The 18242-nt window shown below is 43.7% G+C and overlaps 1 protein-coding gene across 5 annotated transcripts in view; it reads right to left on the reverse strand.

Annotated features, from left to right (window-relative positions):
* The window catches only part of pja2 (praja ring finger ubiquitin ligase 2), a 211457-nt gene that overhangs the window by 4338 nt on the left and 188877 nt on the right, over positions 1-18242 (reverse strand). For all 5 annotated transcript variants that reach the window (XM_068029804.1, XM_068029805.1, XM_068029808.1 and 2 more), the window contains 2 exons: positions 14737-14845; positions 1093-1207 (listed from right to left, as the gene is read on the reverse strand). In XM_068029804.1, coding sequence (XP_067885905.1) covers positions 1093-1207; positions 14737-14845 — 224 coding nt within the window. The remainder of the gene's footprint in view (positions 1-1092; positions 1208-14736; positions 14846-18242) is intronic.

An 18242-nucleotide genomic window follows, 5' to 3' on the forward strand; every position in this document is an offset into this window, starting at 1 on the left:
TGCAGGTGACACCCAGTTTGTGAAAAGGAGAAAAACATACAAATCGGTCATAAATTTGAATAATAACCAGTCTGATTAGGAATTAAGCATTCAGTTAGAATGACATCAGATTCACACTTTTTCATAATGGAGATAAACTGTTTTGTTATTCTGTTAACACCTCATATTACACTTATCTAATGTTACTTTGGCAGCACCTACAACCTCTGCAATCTCTGGCACCAAGAAGAACAAGACAGCAGTGTGGTGGAATCACCATTACCTCCAAGTTCCCCGACAAATCACAGAACACCCCAGACTTGGCTATATAATTGCCATTCCCTCAACGATGCTGGATCAGAATTTTGGAATTCCCTATTCAACAGTGATTTAAGACAGCCTTCCACCACCTTCTTAAGACAACTGGTGGCCTTACCAGTGTTACCCACAATACAAAAACAAATTTTTAAAAACCAACATTGGATAATCTCTCTTTTTTTTTAAAAAAAACAGTTCAATGTTGAGAGGTCGAGGGCGTGAACAGGTGAAATCGCTAAGGTAATAGGTAAGATTTTGTCATTAGACAGGGATCAGGTCATTTACATGTCCCTGTTGTATTATACGCATGAGCCATATCCCAGAGAATAAATGCCAATTGCAGCACTGCCATTGCTGAAATCAGCTAATTTAGCCAACAAGAGAGATCAAATCTGTTTTTTTGTTCAATTTACTTTTGAAGAAGGGGAAGGCAGGCACTTACATATCAAATTACAATCAAAACAATCAACAGGAGTTTTGCTGCACTTTTGATGTCAGAGTAAGATCAGCTTTGAGGAAATTCCCATTGTATGACTCTTATTTGTTCTTCCACGATGGTACCAAATTATTTCACAGAATCACAGAATTGTTACAGTGCAGAAGGAGGCCATTCAGTCCATTGTGCCTGCACCAGCTTTCTGCATGAGCACTTAGTGCCATTCCCTGCCTTCTCTCCATAACCTACTACATTCTTCCTTTTCAGGTAACTATCCAATTCCTGAGTGACTAATTTTCAGAAACACCAATGTACCAAATAATATCAGAAATATCTGCATTGATAATCATATGACTTACCATTGTGCTCCTCAGAGACTGCAACCTGTGGTAAGCATTCAATCGTTTCCTTGGGAGCTGGAGGGGGAGCTTGCTCCCCATCTATGGCTAGAGATTCGAGGTGTGCCAAAGCAGCCTTTCAATAAAAACATATTTAAAACTGAATCATTCAGGAAATTAGAATGTTTAGTCAGCATTTTGTGTGCATGTGTGTTTGTATAAAATGTGTGCATGTATAAAAGCACTCAAGTTGTGAATGGAATCAATTTTGTACAAAATGACTGCGCAAGCACCACTGAATCAGGTATAAGAGAACTACACACAAGGGTACCATTGCATTGTACTTGGGCAGTGTACCTAAAAGGGTGAACCATCACATTCAGATGGGCTCAATACTTGTATTTTAAGGTTGCAAATTTTCAATTACAGCAAATTTCTCATCTCAGTGGGGCCATCAGACAGCAATGCAGCAAGCAACGGTAAATATTTCACATAGTGGGATACGGCAGATGAAACTTGCAATTTAGTAACATTTCTTAATCCCTCTTCCCATATTCCCTTAACTTAAACTTTTACACAAATTTCTTGATTGGGGATAATTCTATCTTAGGCACATAAACAGAGCAACCAGAGCTGCAAGACATACTTAAAACCGCCAGAGCAGTTATGAGCGCCTGTAATGGTGCATTATGATGCCATATGAGGCCACTAGCAAGATGAAATAGGATTAGTGGGTTGTGCTCATCTGAAGCGTGCACAATTGCACAAAAATGATCCCAAATGTTTTTCTACTGGTTAAAGTCTACTGTCAATCATGTTTGAAAGGGTTACTCTGGGCAAGTGACAATGACTTGAGAAATTCAATGCTCCCCAACATTCCCAAGCCACCCTTGGAGTCTGGTGGGAGTATTATACTGGTTTATTATCTGGTTCAATAGGCCATATTAAGCAACTATCTGCATGGGAGTTGGAAAAGCGTGTGAAGTCTACTATGCAGATAGGCTTCATAAGCTGGTTTACTGAAAGCAGGTAGACTCCACGTTACATTCCTTAAATCATGGTAAGGTGGCAGATATAAACTGTACTCGAGCCAAGTTCCTAGAAGCAGCTATTGCCAGAATGGGGGTTAGCAGCAATGGTTTTCGAGGCCATGTGCCAGGAACCACTGACACGCCTTGGGCCTATCTTTCTGTGGCTGGGCAATCTGATTCAGTTTGAAGCAAGTATACCCTCGATAGAGCAAAGAGCAGATATAGTTTCTATCCAGAAGAAGCTGGATCATGGTGAGGCCAACAAACTATAGAGGAATCTCACTATCCATTGCTCTCAGGTTGCTGTGGTAGGTACATTGGTTGCTTTGGAGGCCAATGGAGTTATGCAAGGAAAAGACTGGATTTTGATCTTGAGGAATGTGTAGGGCAATTTTTAACTTTGTAAGCAATTGTGTAACATCTTAGGTACACATAAATTGCTTTCATTGATTTTAATAAGGCTTTCAACATAGTTTCATTAAAAAGTTGGAAGCTATGGAAATACTTGGCTGGATTTTGGATTTTATTCAAGATGCATGTTCTAGCTCCAAGATCCATGTAATGGGCGGCACAGTGGCGCAGTGGTTAGCACCGCAGCCTCACAGCTCCAGGGACCCGGGTTCGATTTTGGGTACTGCCTGTGCGGAGTTTGCAAGTTCTCCCTGTGACCGCGTGGGTTTTCGCCGGGTGCTCCGGTTTCCTCCCACAACTGAAGACTTGCAGGTGATAGGTAAATTGGCCGTTGTAAATTGCCTCTAGTGTAGGTAGGTGGTAGGGAATATGGGATTACTGTCGGGTTAGTATAAATGGGTGGTTGTTGGTCGGCACAGACTCGGTGGGCCGAAGGGTCTGTTTCAGTGCTGTATCTCTAAATAAATAAATAAATAAAATCATAAATGAAAAAGACCCAATTCCTCTCGAAAGCAGTCTGTCACCTAACTTATTTGATACCTTGACCAATGATGTGTTGGATGGTACTTTAAGTGATGAACTCAAAGTGTCTGCTTTTGAGAAGAAATTTGGTGATGTGGTATACTTTATTCACCATACTGAACAATAGACTAACCAATGTGATATGCATGGATAACTCCAATGACAGCTTTGTCATTGGCTCAAGAAGGAATATCAGAATTACAGCTTGCAAGAATCTCAACTGTTCATTCATATTGGCACCCCATATACTGAAAAGGAGCAAAGAACACTTTGGTCTTTCTTTAAAAAAAAGCAAAAAATTAATCTTGTGGAATACAAGATATATGTCCAGATTTTCTTTATGATTTAGACCTCCTAGGTATACAATAGAAGTGTTTCCTTGTGCCTACCCAAGAACAAGTTCTGATATGCATTTGTGGCAAATGAACAACATTTTCTGGGAGGGCTCTAGCCTACATAATCAAATCACTTAACTATGGAAGGAAATTTAGCTTCATGGTAGGCATAGCTCTTTGCCAAAGTCACTCACATAAAGACCTAGACTAAACCACTGGTGTGCAACACTGTGCTTGGGCATGAAACATCAAGGTGGATGGCACGTTGTTAGGTCGCTAAAGACAGATCCCGTTTATGCAGATGATTAGGAAACTCAAACCTGGAACATAGAGCTACTGAAAGGAGCTACCTAAAACAAAGTTATAAGAAAACCTACTCATATATCCAGGATTCAGTGTCTACCATGACTGGAATACAAAGAGGAAGACAGTTGCTGATGAAGCCCTGCAATTATCAAATGGTGGAGCCATAATTTGATGGTATGATCACTATATATTGTGCTCTTAATGATGGTGGTGGCAAAGCATCATCAGACCTGGCTGGCACATATCAATCTCTACCAAGCTTCACTCTCTGCCAAAACTGCCCACAACTTTAAGATCATTCTGGAGAACAAAAATAACATTTGGCTTCTATCTCCACTATCAACCGCATCCTTAAACCCCTCTTCCCTGCCACTTCTATCCTCACAACAACAAATGCAAGGAGCTTGGAGTTCTGTGTGACCAAGACAGAAACCAAACCATTCTGCTGCTTACCCATCCCCTTGTCCAAGCCAAACATGCCACAGGTTCTGCCTACACAAGCACTAAAGCCCATTTCTCTCCCATTCTCCATTGTTGTTACGATCACCTGGTTCATGATTTGTATTAATTTTCCAGAAGTAACTTTTAATTTTGGAGTTGATTTTTTTAATGCAAGACAAATGAAAACACCCATGAGTAGCTAGCAAACGAACTTAAGAGTACTTACAAATCAAAGGATAGCCCATATTTATTCAGTAAGGTCATATTGGGAAGTGTAAAGACCCTACACAATGGGAACCCCTCTTAACTTGTTGACAGGGATGGTACGTTTGTAGCTGCTACAATCAGGTATGCATATGATTTAAAGTTCAAAAATCTCTCCATAAGTGCTTACAGAAACAGAGTTAGAGAGGTGACAGCCATCACACTGCAGGTGGCCTCGTTTAATTGGGCAGTTGGAACCAGAAGGTTTAGGAAAGTTTGTTCTGTCTTTGTTAACAATATCAATTATTCATGTGGGTATCAGGAATCAAAGAGAAGATTTAGAGTTAGAAATAATTAGTTTAAATTGCTATCTGGGACATCCCACATTGCTATGAAGATAGATGATGCAGAGGTTGTCTGTTGTTTTTTTGATCTGTGTGCTTGCTAACACATTCTGTGGGCTTGTGGGAAAGCTGCTGGACTCAGAAGCAGAGAGGCCATCAGGAACCAGAGGCGTTTCTGTTTTGAGGCAGGCCCATGCTCAAGCTGTGAAGTCCAGATTTGAGCGGTGATCTCATACTTCAGAAGACAGCTGTGAAACTAAGGAAATCGAAGTGAATTCCTAAGAGCAGTGGTACACTTTGGATTGGTGCCAGGAGAAGTGAACAAACCGCCAAGATCCTGTTATGTATAGGGAAAATTCTTGGAGTGGAAGTAACAGTTGAATAGGAGTGTCATGTTGAGACGTAGAGTTTGAAGTATACATCTTCATGTTCTGAAAAGATTTTAAGTTTAAAATACAAGTGTTTCCAAATTGTAGTTTTGCTAATCTTTTGCTTTGTTTAGTTCTTGTACAGTAAAGATTTTTGTTTAAATGTGAAATCTTGTAATAACTGGGAATTCGACTTTCTCTTTTTAAACATTAATGGTCCCTAACGGGATTGTAACACCATGCCTACTCCAAGTTCACCTCATCTGAGACTCACCTCCTGCTTTCTCAACTCCATTTCTACTAAATTGCTGACATTCCAACTTTTCTTCAGAGCCTCCATGCCAGTTGATATGGTCAATGGTTCTCTCTTCAGCCATAGCTCCCTTCAATGTTCCCTCTTTTTCTTTGTAGGGCACGGCTATTCACTTAAATACACGGGCCCTTTAAATTTTTTTTGCGCACCTGCGCGGTAACCTAATGGGGTCAACTTGTGCTTAGCCTGTGCGGGAACATCTGAGTTGTTGTGTGACCGTGTGGCTTAGAGAGAGCATCGATTCCCTTCCTTTCCAAAACCACAATCGACATCATCACTACTTGAACACTTTGTTCTTGCAAGCCATCATTCCGAGTTCCAACCTCCTTTCTCTCTCCAAGATACTTGAATGCGTTGTTACTTCTCAGATCCAAGCATGTCAATTCCGCCAGGGGCACTCAGCTCCAGATCTCATTACAGTCTTGGTCCAAACATGAACAAAAGAACTGAATTCTAGAAGTGACGTGAAAATGACAGCCCTTGACATCAAGGCTGCATTTGAATGAGTGTGGCGTTAAGGAGCCCTAGAAAAATTGAAACCAATGGGAATTGGAGGAAAACTGGTTGGAGTCCTACCTAGCACAAAGGAAGATGGTTGTGGTTGCTGGAGGTCAATCATCTCAGCCCCAGGACATTGCTGCAGGAGTTCCTCAAGGTAGTGTCCTAGGCCCAACCATCTTCAGCTGCTTCATCAATAACCTTCCCTCCATCATAAGGTCAGAGTGGGGATGCTTGCTGATGATTGTATGATGTTCAGTACCATTCGCAACTCCTCAGAGACTGAAGCAGTCAGTGTCTATATGCAGCAAGATCTAGACAAAATTCAGACTTGGGCTGATAAGTGGCAAGTAACATTTGCAGCACACAAGTGCCAGGCAATGACCATCTTCAACAAGAAAGAATCTAACCATCTCCCCTTGACATTCAACAGTATCACCCACTATCAACATCCTGGGGATTACCAATGACCAGAAACTGAACTGACCTGACTAGGCACAAGTTGGGAGTGTGATGGAATACTCTCCACTTGCCTGGATGAGTGCGGCTCCAGCAACACTCAGGAAGCTTGACAGCATCCAGGACAAAGCAGTCCACTTGGTCAGCAACCCATCCACTCCCTCCACCACTAACACATAGTGGCAGTAGTGTGCACTAAATACAAGATGCACTGCGCAACTCACCATGCCTCCTTCAACAGCACCTTCCAAACCCACGACCTCTTCCACCTAGAAGGACAAGGGCAGCAAACACGTGGGAATATCACCATCTGCAAGTTCCTCTCCAAGCCATACACCATACTGACTTGGAACTATATTGCTGTTCCTTCACTGTCACTGCATCAAAATCCAGGAACTCCCTCCCTAAAAGCACTGTGAGTGTACCCATACCAGATGGACTGCAGCAGTTCCAAGAAGACAGTTCGCCACCACCTCGACGCCCATGTCCCGTGAAACAAATTTTTAAAAAATTCCTCCAGATAAACATTGGTTGGACAGAAACCATTGTGTTCAGTTCCAAACAAAAACTTGCTACCAACTTCTTTCCCACCTTTCTGTCAGACTGAATCAGATTGTTGCAAGCTCAGCGTCAGAATTATGTTCCTGACACTGTATGCTCTCTATTACAAAGATTGCCTACTTGCACCAATGTAACATCACGAGCTTCGGCCGCGACCACAAGCCATTTGCTGCTGAAACCCTAGTCATGCACAGAGGGAGCCATGATGAAATAAACAATGAAATGGAAGAATTATGAATTTAAAAAGTCAACTGTTAAACAAAACCACAAGAACATGGGACACTTGTACCACAGTCAAGATGGAGCAGTAGTAACCCCTCCTACAATGGAAATCACCAAACCTGTCTATATGGATAGAACTCGTTAACCTTGTCTGAAACGCCTCTGGGAAGAACCCCTTTGAAATTGAAAAGAGCACCATTGCACATTAACGACTCTTATCGACATGAATGAACAAAGGATTCTGGAGACAGATGGACTTCACAGCCTGAAACAAAATTGAATAGGTGCAAAATAGCACTGTAGTAACAGAATGGTCCCCATTCAGACATCAATCGATAGCTATGGTCTCCACATCCTGGTCCATTGTGTGGTCACATCAGAGGAGAGGGCCATGTGTCTCTTAACAAACTCCAATGTGATAGATTTTTACCTTAAAAAGGTAACCCTCTGGAGAGAGAGGGGAGATCAAGCCAACACCTTCAGAAAATAGTTCAGAGGCTGTGCAAGAGATCCAGCCAAACAAGGAGAAGCCCTGTTGCTAACTGTACACCAACTTGCTGCAGCAGACAACTTCAAGTGAACGCCACCTCCAGTCTAAAGCCTTAACCACCAGAAATCTACAACACCGCAACAAGTTCAAGAGTACAAACACCCAGGCCTGCACCTTTAAAAGACTGTCCTCCTGAAAAGATTCAACAGGTTTATTGTAAACTACGAACACCTACCTCACTTAGAATTACATCCTACTCTTTTCTCTCTATCTATTCTTGTGTGTGTGTGTGTGTGTGTGTGTGTGTGTGTATGTGTGTGAGAGAGAGAATGAGATTGCGACCATTTCATGAATTTGGTAAAAATAGTTCTTTTTTTAAAACCTACACAAAATCCTGTCATTTGTCTGCTTATTTGACCCTAAGTAGCACCATTTTTAATAAAGCATGTTTACGGTCAGTCGGGAGGTGAACAATGGGAACTACCCATACCCCTTTCTACCTGTCCATAACACAGTCATCCACATTTCTGTCACCTAGGGCTGGATTTTATGTGGCCGCTGCCAAAAAAGATGGGGGCCCACACCTGCGGCATTCACTCTGCGGAGCCGCCACGATCTTAAATGCGGCAGCTCATTAACATGCCCGGGGTGGACCGCCAGCTACCCCCCCTCAGCTCCCGATGACTGAGGGGGCGTGCGAGCCGTCCCTGGCAATGGCGTCCAGCACCACTGCGCAGGCACGCTGCCATTTTTTAAAGGGCTCAGAGCCCTAAATGACAATTTAAAATTTTTAAACGAACAGTTAATTTACAATTATTAAAAGGTATTAAAAAAAAAAATCTTTCCAGGCCCTCTCCCACCGCCACCAATAGCATTACATGTCATTCCTGCCTTTTCCCACCCCGACATACTTATCTTGAAGAAATGACCTTTTCTCCCCCCACCCCTACAAAGTTCAGAACCTCTTACATTTACCCCTTCCCATCACCCCCAAGACCAATCAAGTAAGTTTGACCCCGCTCCACCCTCCCGCACTGATAAACTTACCTCCTCCCACCTCCCCACAGATGTTGTGCCTCGTTTCCCCGGACGGGAATTCGAAGACTTGGCAGTGCCAGCCAGCGGGATGAAGATCGCAGCTGCACTTCAGGAGGCAACGGGTACTTCATTACCCAAGGTATGTTACTTAATTTGAATATTTAAATGGAGGTCCCATTGCCGAGCGGCCGGGGGGGCTGCCACGAGGCTTCGCCAATGTCAAGATCAGGACGGGCCCTGCCAGCCTGGAGGTAGGTGGCAGGCCTCATCCGGAGCAATCCTTATGTCCCCCCTCCCCCCCATTCCTGACGTTGAGTCCTCGATAAAATTCAGCCCCTACTGACTTTACTACAAGAAAGCTCTCCTAGCTTCCCCACCCTCCATCTTCCATAGAGTTCAACTCATTCAAAAATCTGCTGTCTCAATCCTATCTCACACCAAGTCCTCCTGACCCATCACCCAAGTCCTCACTGACTTATTCTAGTTCCCAGTTCCCCAACATCTCAAATTTAAAATTCTCATCCTTATCTTTAAATCCCTTCCAGATTTTACCTCTCAAAATGTCTCACCTCCTCCAGCACTACAATACTTGTGGTCTCTCTTTTCCTCAGGATCTGACCTCTTGCATCAAATCGGGGTTGGGAACCCAACACCCAGATAATTTTAGTATCCTGACCCCACGACACTATCTTGAAATGTAAATGCCCTAATTGGGCCAGCAGCGAGCTCAGCGCCCAGTTAATGGGGCCGATCGAAACCAGGAGGCGGGAGATGCCTGTAGAGCGCGAGTGGCAAAGGCAGATGGCAGCCATGATGGGGCCTGCTGCTGCCTTGCAGAAGAAAGCAAGCAACACCTCACAGGGCCAGAACACACAATAAGCACAAAAGTGGTCAAACAACCAAATGGAAGGTATAGTGCACAATTCAGAGCAAGATCCCCCAACTGCCGAAATTTTTCAACATAAAAAAAAACTTCACCTTCTGCCTGCTTTGACTCTGACAGCTGTGCACAAGCATGCACTAGACTGTTCGGGTCCAGTAATTTCAACTTTGAAAATTGCCTTCTCTCCCTCCCCAGCCTGTTAACAAGCTCCTCAAGCGGCTTAATCGGCTGTTAATTGGAGACGAGTGGGTTCCCTGTTCCTGCCCTCCCTTTGAAAATTGTGTCGAGTTCTGGAGGCAGTGGGATCCAGTACCGCTCTCCAGGAACGCGATTTTCAAATCACACCCATACCCCTTCTTGACCCCACCGACAACTGAAAATCCCCACCCCCCATCTCTCCCTCACCCACCTCACAATCACCTTTTACTGTGCCTTCAGATATTTAGAACCCACACATTGGAATTTCCTTTCTATGCCCCTTCACCTCCCTTCTCTTGTTAACAGCACTTGGTCGCACCTCCTAATAGCTTCTTCTTGGGCTCAGTGTCTCTGGGAAGTGCCTGTGACACTTTTCTATATTTAAAGGTGCTGTATAAAAGTGTGTTGGTAATGCACTCACACATTTTATGGTGTGTTAGACTGCTCACCATGCCACTTAGAGGTTTCTGTTTATTACAGTTAACTTAATGAGGACTCAAATTATGAAGTTTCTAATGATCAACAGATGACTATCTTGCTGCATGAAAGAGGAGAATGTAAGCATTTTTTTTAGTACCAAGATAGAAGATTGGCACAAAGTGCATTAGTTTCCTGAGATAGACAGATCCACAATATTCCTGGACGCTGCTGAATGATTGACCAGTTATTGGTCCTGCCTCTGTGGGCTGGGATACTTCACACTTGGCTCTACATTACTCTGGAAGGGAGGTGCTGGATCGACAAGCCGCAGGAATCTTACTAGTGCTCTTTACTGGATTCCCCCCAGGTGCAGGGCATCATCGATTGTGCCCAGTAACCGGCCTGTGAGATCAATCAATAGGAAGGGCTTCCACTTCCTCAACGTCCAACTCGTCTGTGACTGCAACAACAGCTTCCTCCATGTGTGCACTTGCGCTCCTGTTAGCTGCAATGACTCCTTCATGTGTCAGTCCAGGCTGCCTTGGATCTTCACTCCATTTCCAAAGTGCGTGGATGGATCCAAGGGGACAAAGGAAATCCCTTGAAGAGATGGCTACTGACCTCCCTACAGATGAACGCCACCTGCTCAGCAGGCCAACCACTGAGCAGGCCATTGGGCTTCTGAACAAGTGAATCTGGTGCCTGGATCAGACAGGAAACATCCTCCAATACCCTCTTGCAAGGGTCTCAGTCATTGTGGTGGTCTGCTCTGCTCTCCATAACATGACCCTCCAGAGAGGTATGGATCTGGAGGACAGCAAGGCTCTGGAAGGAGACAGTTCATTAGGGGAGGAGCAAGAAGCAAGAAAGAAGGAGGAAGAGGAGGCATAGGGCGTTAACAGAGAGGTGCCCCTGCTGCATGACGAGGTAGGCTCCTCCTGCCACCTTCTGGGAAGAGGACTTTCCTCCTCTCTCTCATGGCCTCCAGCATTAGATCCAGGTTGGCATAAATGAAGCGAGGGACTGCCCTGCCCCTAGTGCCAGGCCTCCAGCTCTCCTGTGACATCTCACTTCCCTCTGCTGCAGTGGAAGGTTTTGGCACAAACTGCAGATTTCATCCTCAGGGCAATGGCAGCCTCAGTGATGGCTGCTATGGGGGGAGGGGTCTACATGAGCCCCACACTTCATCTGACCCACCTCCATTCCCTGTCCCATTGGCTCAAAGTGGACAGGAAACCCATGTCCTTACCAATTAAGGGATTCCCCATTTGAAAATCCGAACCTGAAACCACTTTCCCACTGGAGGTGGGTTTCTGACCCAAAACCAGGCTTGGCTCCTGTTTCCAACCCCATTTCTGGCAAGCTGAAATTCAACCACGATGAAATTCTCAATAGATTGTTTGGGATACTCAAACTTGGTTTTCTGTGAGGATCAGTGAATGACCAAAGATAAATGCCCATTCCTGTCTGAAAGTTTAAATTTATTAGTTGAGAATCAAATTTAGGGATCTGAGTTTTTGGATGTAAGCATTCCATTTCCGTCCCCATATCAGACAGCAGAAGAGCAAGGTATAGTTTATCAGCAGCCTCAACAAGGACAGAACTGTTAAGAGTTTAATCCTAGTAGTTCCTGGAGACGAGGTCACACATACAGGCTGGGCCTTCATTCCTTCTGTGTCTCTGTCCCTGTGAGTGCATCCGTGTCTCAGTGTCACACACAGGGCAGGGTGGGAGTTTTAGCACTAGTTATTGGCAGAAGTGTCGAGAACCAGAGGACACCGATTTAAGGTGACTGGCCAAAGAACCAGAGATGATATGAGGAGAAACATTTTTGCGCAACGTGTGGTTAGGATCTGGAATGCACTGCCTGAGACTGTGGTGGAGGCAGATTCAATCGTGGCCTTCAAAAGGGAATTGGATAATTATCTGAAGAGAAAAAATTATAGGGCTGTGGAAAAAAGGGAGGGAGAGTGGGACTAGCTGAATTGTTCTAGCAGAGAGTCAGCACAGACATGACGGGCTGAATTGCCTCCTTCTATGCTGTAACTAATCTATTATGGCCACAAATTTACTGCTAGGTTAACTCATTGACAGAAACATTTGTGCTCATCAAGATGATGAACATTACTATCAGAAAATGGAACATTTTTGAAATTCTCCTGCTCTATCAAATCTGCCAGATACAAAGGCATTGTTGTTTCGCCCAGTTGGTAGGAAATCTTGCCTTCGAGTCAGAAGGTTGCTGACCAGATCTACTCCAGCATTTAAGCATATAATTTGGCTTGCCACTTCAGTACAGCAATGGGGCAGTGCTGCATTGATGGAGATGGTCTTTTTCACATAAGATATTATCCGAGAGCCTATCTGCCCGTTCATGCAATTATGAAAAAAAATTTCACTGCACAACAGTAAAGGAGTTCTCAAGGTGCCCTGACAACATTTCTCCCTCAACCAACACAGTCACTCATCTCATTTGCTGTTTGCAAGGCCTTGCTGTGCATAAAATTGCCTATTGTGCTTACCTACATAACAGCAGTGATTAAACTTATACCCCTTCCTCTGAAACCCCCAGGTTGTTATTGGAACCGGGTATCAGTACACCCCTACCCAAAACCTACTGATCACAAACCTTGGCATTGTCAGGAGGATGTGGATTATGTTTCATAAATGCAATTGCATTATTTTATAAATTTCATACTGGATTGTTAGGGAGGTAAAACTGGATCTGAACCCAGTGCTCAGAACTGAAAGGTACAATGCTCACTTTTTCTTCTGGTTAAATAATATGCTGATCACAAAGAAGAGTTTACCATTAGTGTGATAAGTTATTACCACACCTGGGGAGAGCCAGTCAGCAGTAAGCTACAGCATTGCTGCAAGAAAGATTGAGAATAGTGTTGGTGTAACGACACACCCCTGTTTGACGCCTATTTTGACAGGGAAGGTGTCTATAGTGGAGCTATTGCATAGTACTGATATTTGCATATCGTCATGTAAGAGACAGATGATGTTTGTGAACTTAGCTGGGCATTCGTATTGCTGTAGCACTTTCCAAAGGGCAGTTTGATTCACTGAGTCAAAGGCTTTTGAGAACAAAGAAAGCCATGTTCAGCTCTCTGCACTTTTCCTGAAGTTGGCAAGCTTTGAAGATCATGTCAGTCGTTCCTCTGGTGGGTCAGAAGCTGCACTGGGATTATGGAAAGACCTCCTCTGCAATTGGTGAGAGGGGATTAAGAAATATCCTGGCTTGGACTTTGCCAACAGTTGAGAACAATGCTATGCCCCTGTAGTTGCTACAGTTCAACTTGTCTCCTTCAACTCTTCAACCTCAACCAGCTGAAAGCCAAAACCAAGACAACAGAACTACAGTACGTTGATGACACACAAGTTAGTGTTCACTCTGAAGAAGTACTACAACCGATGGTCAACATATTCACAGAAGCCTACGAGAACATGGAACTTGCCCTGAACACAAGGAAGATGAAAGTCCTCTACCAAGCCACACCAAAGATATCAAATTCAACACCTTCAATTGAGATTCATGAAGCGTTGGAAAATTTCCTTTCCTTCCCATATCTTGGAAGCTATCTATCCCAAAAAGCTGACATTGATGAAGAGGTACATTAGCGAATCCAATATGCCAGCTCAGCCTATGGCAATTATGTACTCAAGTTCTGAGAATCGTGATATCAGGTCTGACACTAAACTCAAAGTTTATTGGGCAGTGGTTCTCCCCATGCTTCTCTATGTTGCTGATGCTTGGACAACTTACAGGTGCCCTAGAGCAACATTATCAATGCTGTCTTAGAAGGATTTTGTGAACCAAATGGGAAGACAAAAGAACAAACATGAGCATCCTCCAAGACGCAGATTATACCAAGTATAGAGGCCATGATAATTTCACATCAGCGGAGATGGACGAGACATGTTGTCAGAATACCCGACTCAAGACAATCCAAACAGGTGCTCTACTCAGAGCTACACCAGGGAGCCTGTTCACATGGGAGCCAAAGGAAACTTTTCAAAGACAAATGCAATCTCAAAGTCTCCATGAAGGTCTGCTCTATTAACATCAACACGTGGAAAGCAGATGTCCAATCGCGACCAAGATAGCAATCCATCATCAAAAACAGTGTCAAGACCTTCCAATTAACATGAGAGAATGGTGAAAGAGATAGAAAGAGAGGCCAGCTGCTAGAGCCAACAATCACCACTACCTCTACCAGCCAACAATTGATGTCTTCACTGTGGGAGAGCCTGCATGGCTAAAGTAGGGCTCATAAGCCATCTGCGACCCCACAGCCAACACGGACATCTCACTTTCACACAGCCATCCGCAATGAAGACTCACCCTTGACATGAGGGACTGCCGATGATGATGATCACAAAGTTATTCATTTAACAGCCAAAACCAGAACAGATAAAAATAATCCACAATCTGCAACAAACCTTCAACCTGATCATTGAATTTTAAAGTGATGACATTCAAAAGTCTATTACTTGGACACCAAGGATATGAATCAATATAAAATGTACATCAGCTATGATATTTAAAAATCCCAGCATAGTCAATTACAAATTTCTGGGTTTAATCATAGAATGCATTAATAAAGGTTATCACCTCCATTGCTTGAGCCAATCGCTCTTCCAGAGCCATAAAGGTAAGAAGCTGTGGATCAACAGATGAAATAGCTTGAGCGGCAAGTCCTTCACCAAGTTCATCTAGCAATCTGAAAGAAATGAAATAGGCATCATGAAGGCATCTTTTTCAAATGGGTTTTTCAAATCGTTGAATTTACCAACTTTGAGGGGCCTTTGTGTATTGCACTATTAAATAAGAGGTTGATAAATTATTAAATTTCCTTCAAGCAAAAACAAAATTTTTATTAATTTTCACTAAAATATTTATGAGTCAATTAAAATGTATGAGTGGAGCAGATATCAAAAAGAAACTAATGCTTAATTTAACTGGAATTTCAAACAGCAAAGTATGGTTGAGCATCAGCAAAAATTATTCATGCTTAACATTCAGACTTTAAAACTGAACGATTTTTTCCCATCATTTCACAGAACATGACTTGTTACGATCACATTTAGTATTAGAGTTACAACTTGTTTCCCATCAGATTATTCAGCATTAACCATTTCAGATGGTTTGCAATACATATTCAAGATTTGACAATTTATGTTTTCAAAAAGGTAATGATCTTTGTACATCATCCTTTAGTTCTTTTGGACCAGGAGAGGAAAGAACTGTAGAGAAGAAATGTGAGAAGAAAAAACATACTACATCCAACACTAACTCTTTTTTGAGCCTCAGTAACAACAGCCACATTAGATGTCAAATCACACACAGTCCTCAGACATCTCCCTTAATAGCCAAAAAAGTGAGATGCTTCAAAATGCTCCATATATTTATGGCCAAAGCCCGATATTCTTGGTTTCCCCAATATACAGGTGGAAGCATTGTAAAGCTGATATCCAAGGATGCTGACCCCATAAAAATATTCTAGTAGGTAAGTACAGCACATAATGTCAGGAAATGACAGGTCACTGACTGAAGAGGTGGAAACATCCACCGTTAAAGTTAACATGAGGCAGCCACACTGCCATCATTAGAATCATAGGAACATAGGACCAGGAGCAGGCCATTCAGCCCGTTGAGCCTGATCCACCATTCAAACAGACCATAGCTGATCACCTATCTCAATGCCACTTTCCTGCATGCTCCCCATATCCCCTGCTGTCTTGAACATGCTCAATAACTGAGCTTCCACCACACTCTGGCGTAGCGAATTCCAAAGATTCACCACCCTCTGAGTGAAAAAATTCCTCCTCATCTCAATCTTAAATGGCCTACCCCTTATTCTGAGACACACCAACCAGGGGAAACATCCTATCTACATCCACCCTGTCATGACCTGTAAGAATTTTGTAAGTTTCAATGAGATTGCCTCTCATTCTTCGAAACTCGAGAGAATGCAGGTCCAGTTTCCGCAATCTCTCCTCATAAGACAATCCCGCTATCCCAGGGATTAGTCTGGTGAACCTCTGTTGCACTCCCTCTACGGCAAGTATATCCCTCCTTAGATGAGAAGAAAACTGTACTCAATACTCCAGGTGCGGTCTCACCAAGGTCTATATAATTGCACAAAGACTTCTTTACTCCTGCACTCAAAATCCCTTGTGATGAAGGCCAACATACCATTTGCTTTCCTAATTGTTTGCTGCAACTGCATGCTAGATTTTAGTGACTCGTGAACAAGGACACCCAGGTCCCTTTGGACATCAACACTTCCCAATCTCTCACCATTTAAGAAATACTCTGAATTTCTGTTTTTTCTACCGAAAGTGGATAACTTCATACTTATTCACATTATATTCCATCTGCCATGTTCTTGCCCGTTCACTTAGCCCGTCCAGGTCCCCTTGAAGCCTCCTTGCATCCTCCTCACAAGTCACATTCCCACCTAGTTTTGTATCATTAGCAAATTTGGAAATATTACATTTGGTCCCCACATGCAAACAATTTATGTAGATTGCGAACAGCTGTGGCCCTAGCACTGATCCTTGCAGTACCACTCCTCCTGCGCTATGTGGGCAATCAGGGACGCTTCCAATGTCCCTGACGACCATGTGTGCAGGAAGTGTATCCATCTGAAGCTAATGGCTACCCGCATTACGGAGCTGGAGCTGCGGGTGGATTCACTGTGGAGCATCCAAGATGCTGACGACCTCGTGGATAGCACGCTTAGCGAGGTGGTCACACCGCAGGTAATGGCTGCACAGGCAGAAAAGGGATGGGTGACCACCAGGCAGAGTAGTAGGCACAGGCAGGTAGTGCAGGAGTCCCCTGCGGCTATCCCTCTGTCAAACAGATGTATCATTTTGAATACTGTTGGGGGGAATGGCCTCCCAGGCGAAAGCAGCAACAGCCAAGTTCGTGGCACCACGGATGGCTCTGCTGCAGAGCAGGGAGGGAAAAAGACTGGGAGAGTCATATTGATAGGAGATTCAATTGTAAGGGGAACAGACAGGCGTTTCTATGGCCGCAAACGAGACTCCAGGACAGTTATGTTGCCTCCCTGGTGCTAGGGTCAAGGATGTCTCGGAGCAGCTGCAGGACATTCTGAAGGGGGAGGGTGGTCAGTGGTCGTGGTACACGTCAGTACCAACGACATAGGTAGAAAAAGGGATGAGGTCCTGCAATATGAATTTAAGGAGTTAGAAGCTAAATTAAAAAGCAGGACCTCAAAAGTAGTAATCTCAGGATTACTTCCTGTGCCATGTGTTAGTGAGTATAGGAACAGGAGAATAGACCAGATGAATGCATGGCTGAAAAATGGTGCAGAAGGGAGGGATTTAGATTCCTGGGACATCGGGACTGGTTCTGGGAAGGTGGGACCTGTACAAGCAGGACGGGGTACACCCAGGCAGGACCGGAACCAATGTCATCACAGGGGCGTTTGCTAGTGCTGTTGGGGAGGATTTAAACTAGAATGGCAGGGGGATGGGAACTTGAGAGGGGAGACTGAGGAGGAAGAAACAAGGACAGAAACGAAAGACAGGAAACAAAAAGGCAAAAGTGGAAGGCATAGAAATCAAGAGCAAGAAACAAATAGGGCCATAGTGTGAAATGATGCTAAGATGACTAAGAACGTTAAAAAGACAAGCCTAAAGGCATTGCAGCTCAATGCGCGGAGTATTCACAATAAGGTAGGCAAACTAACCGCGCAAATAGATGTAAATGGGTACGATATAGTTGCGATTATGGAGACATGGCTGCAGGGTGACCAAGGATGGGAACTGAACATCCAAGGGTATTCAATATTTAGGAAGGACAGGCAAAAAGTGAAAAGCAGGTGGAGTAGCGTTGTTCGTAAAAGAGGAAATCAATACAATAGTGAGGAAGGATATTAGCTCAGAGAATCTTGATGTGGAATCTGTATGGGTGGTGCTAAGAAACACCAAGGGGCAGAAAACGTTGGTGGGGGTTGTATATAGATCCCCAAACAGCAGTGGTGATGTAGAGGATAGCATTAAACAGGAAGTTAGAGACGCATGCAATAAGGGTGCAACTGTAATTATGGGTGACTTGATCTCCATATAGATTGGGCAAATCAAATT

This window comes from Heterodontus francisci, chromosome 4, assembly GCF_036365525.1.
Source record: "Heterodontus francisci isolate sHetFra1 chromosome 4, sHetFra1.hap1, whole genome shotgun sequence".
Taxonomy (NCBI): Eukaryota; Metazoa; Chordata; class Chondrichthyes; order Heterodontiformes; family Heterodontidae; genus Heterodontus; species Heterodontus francisci.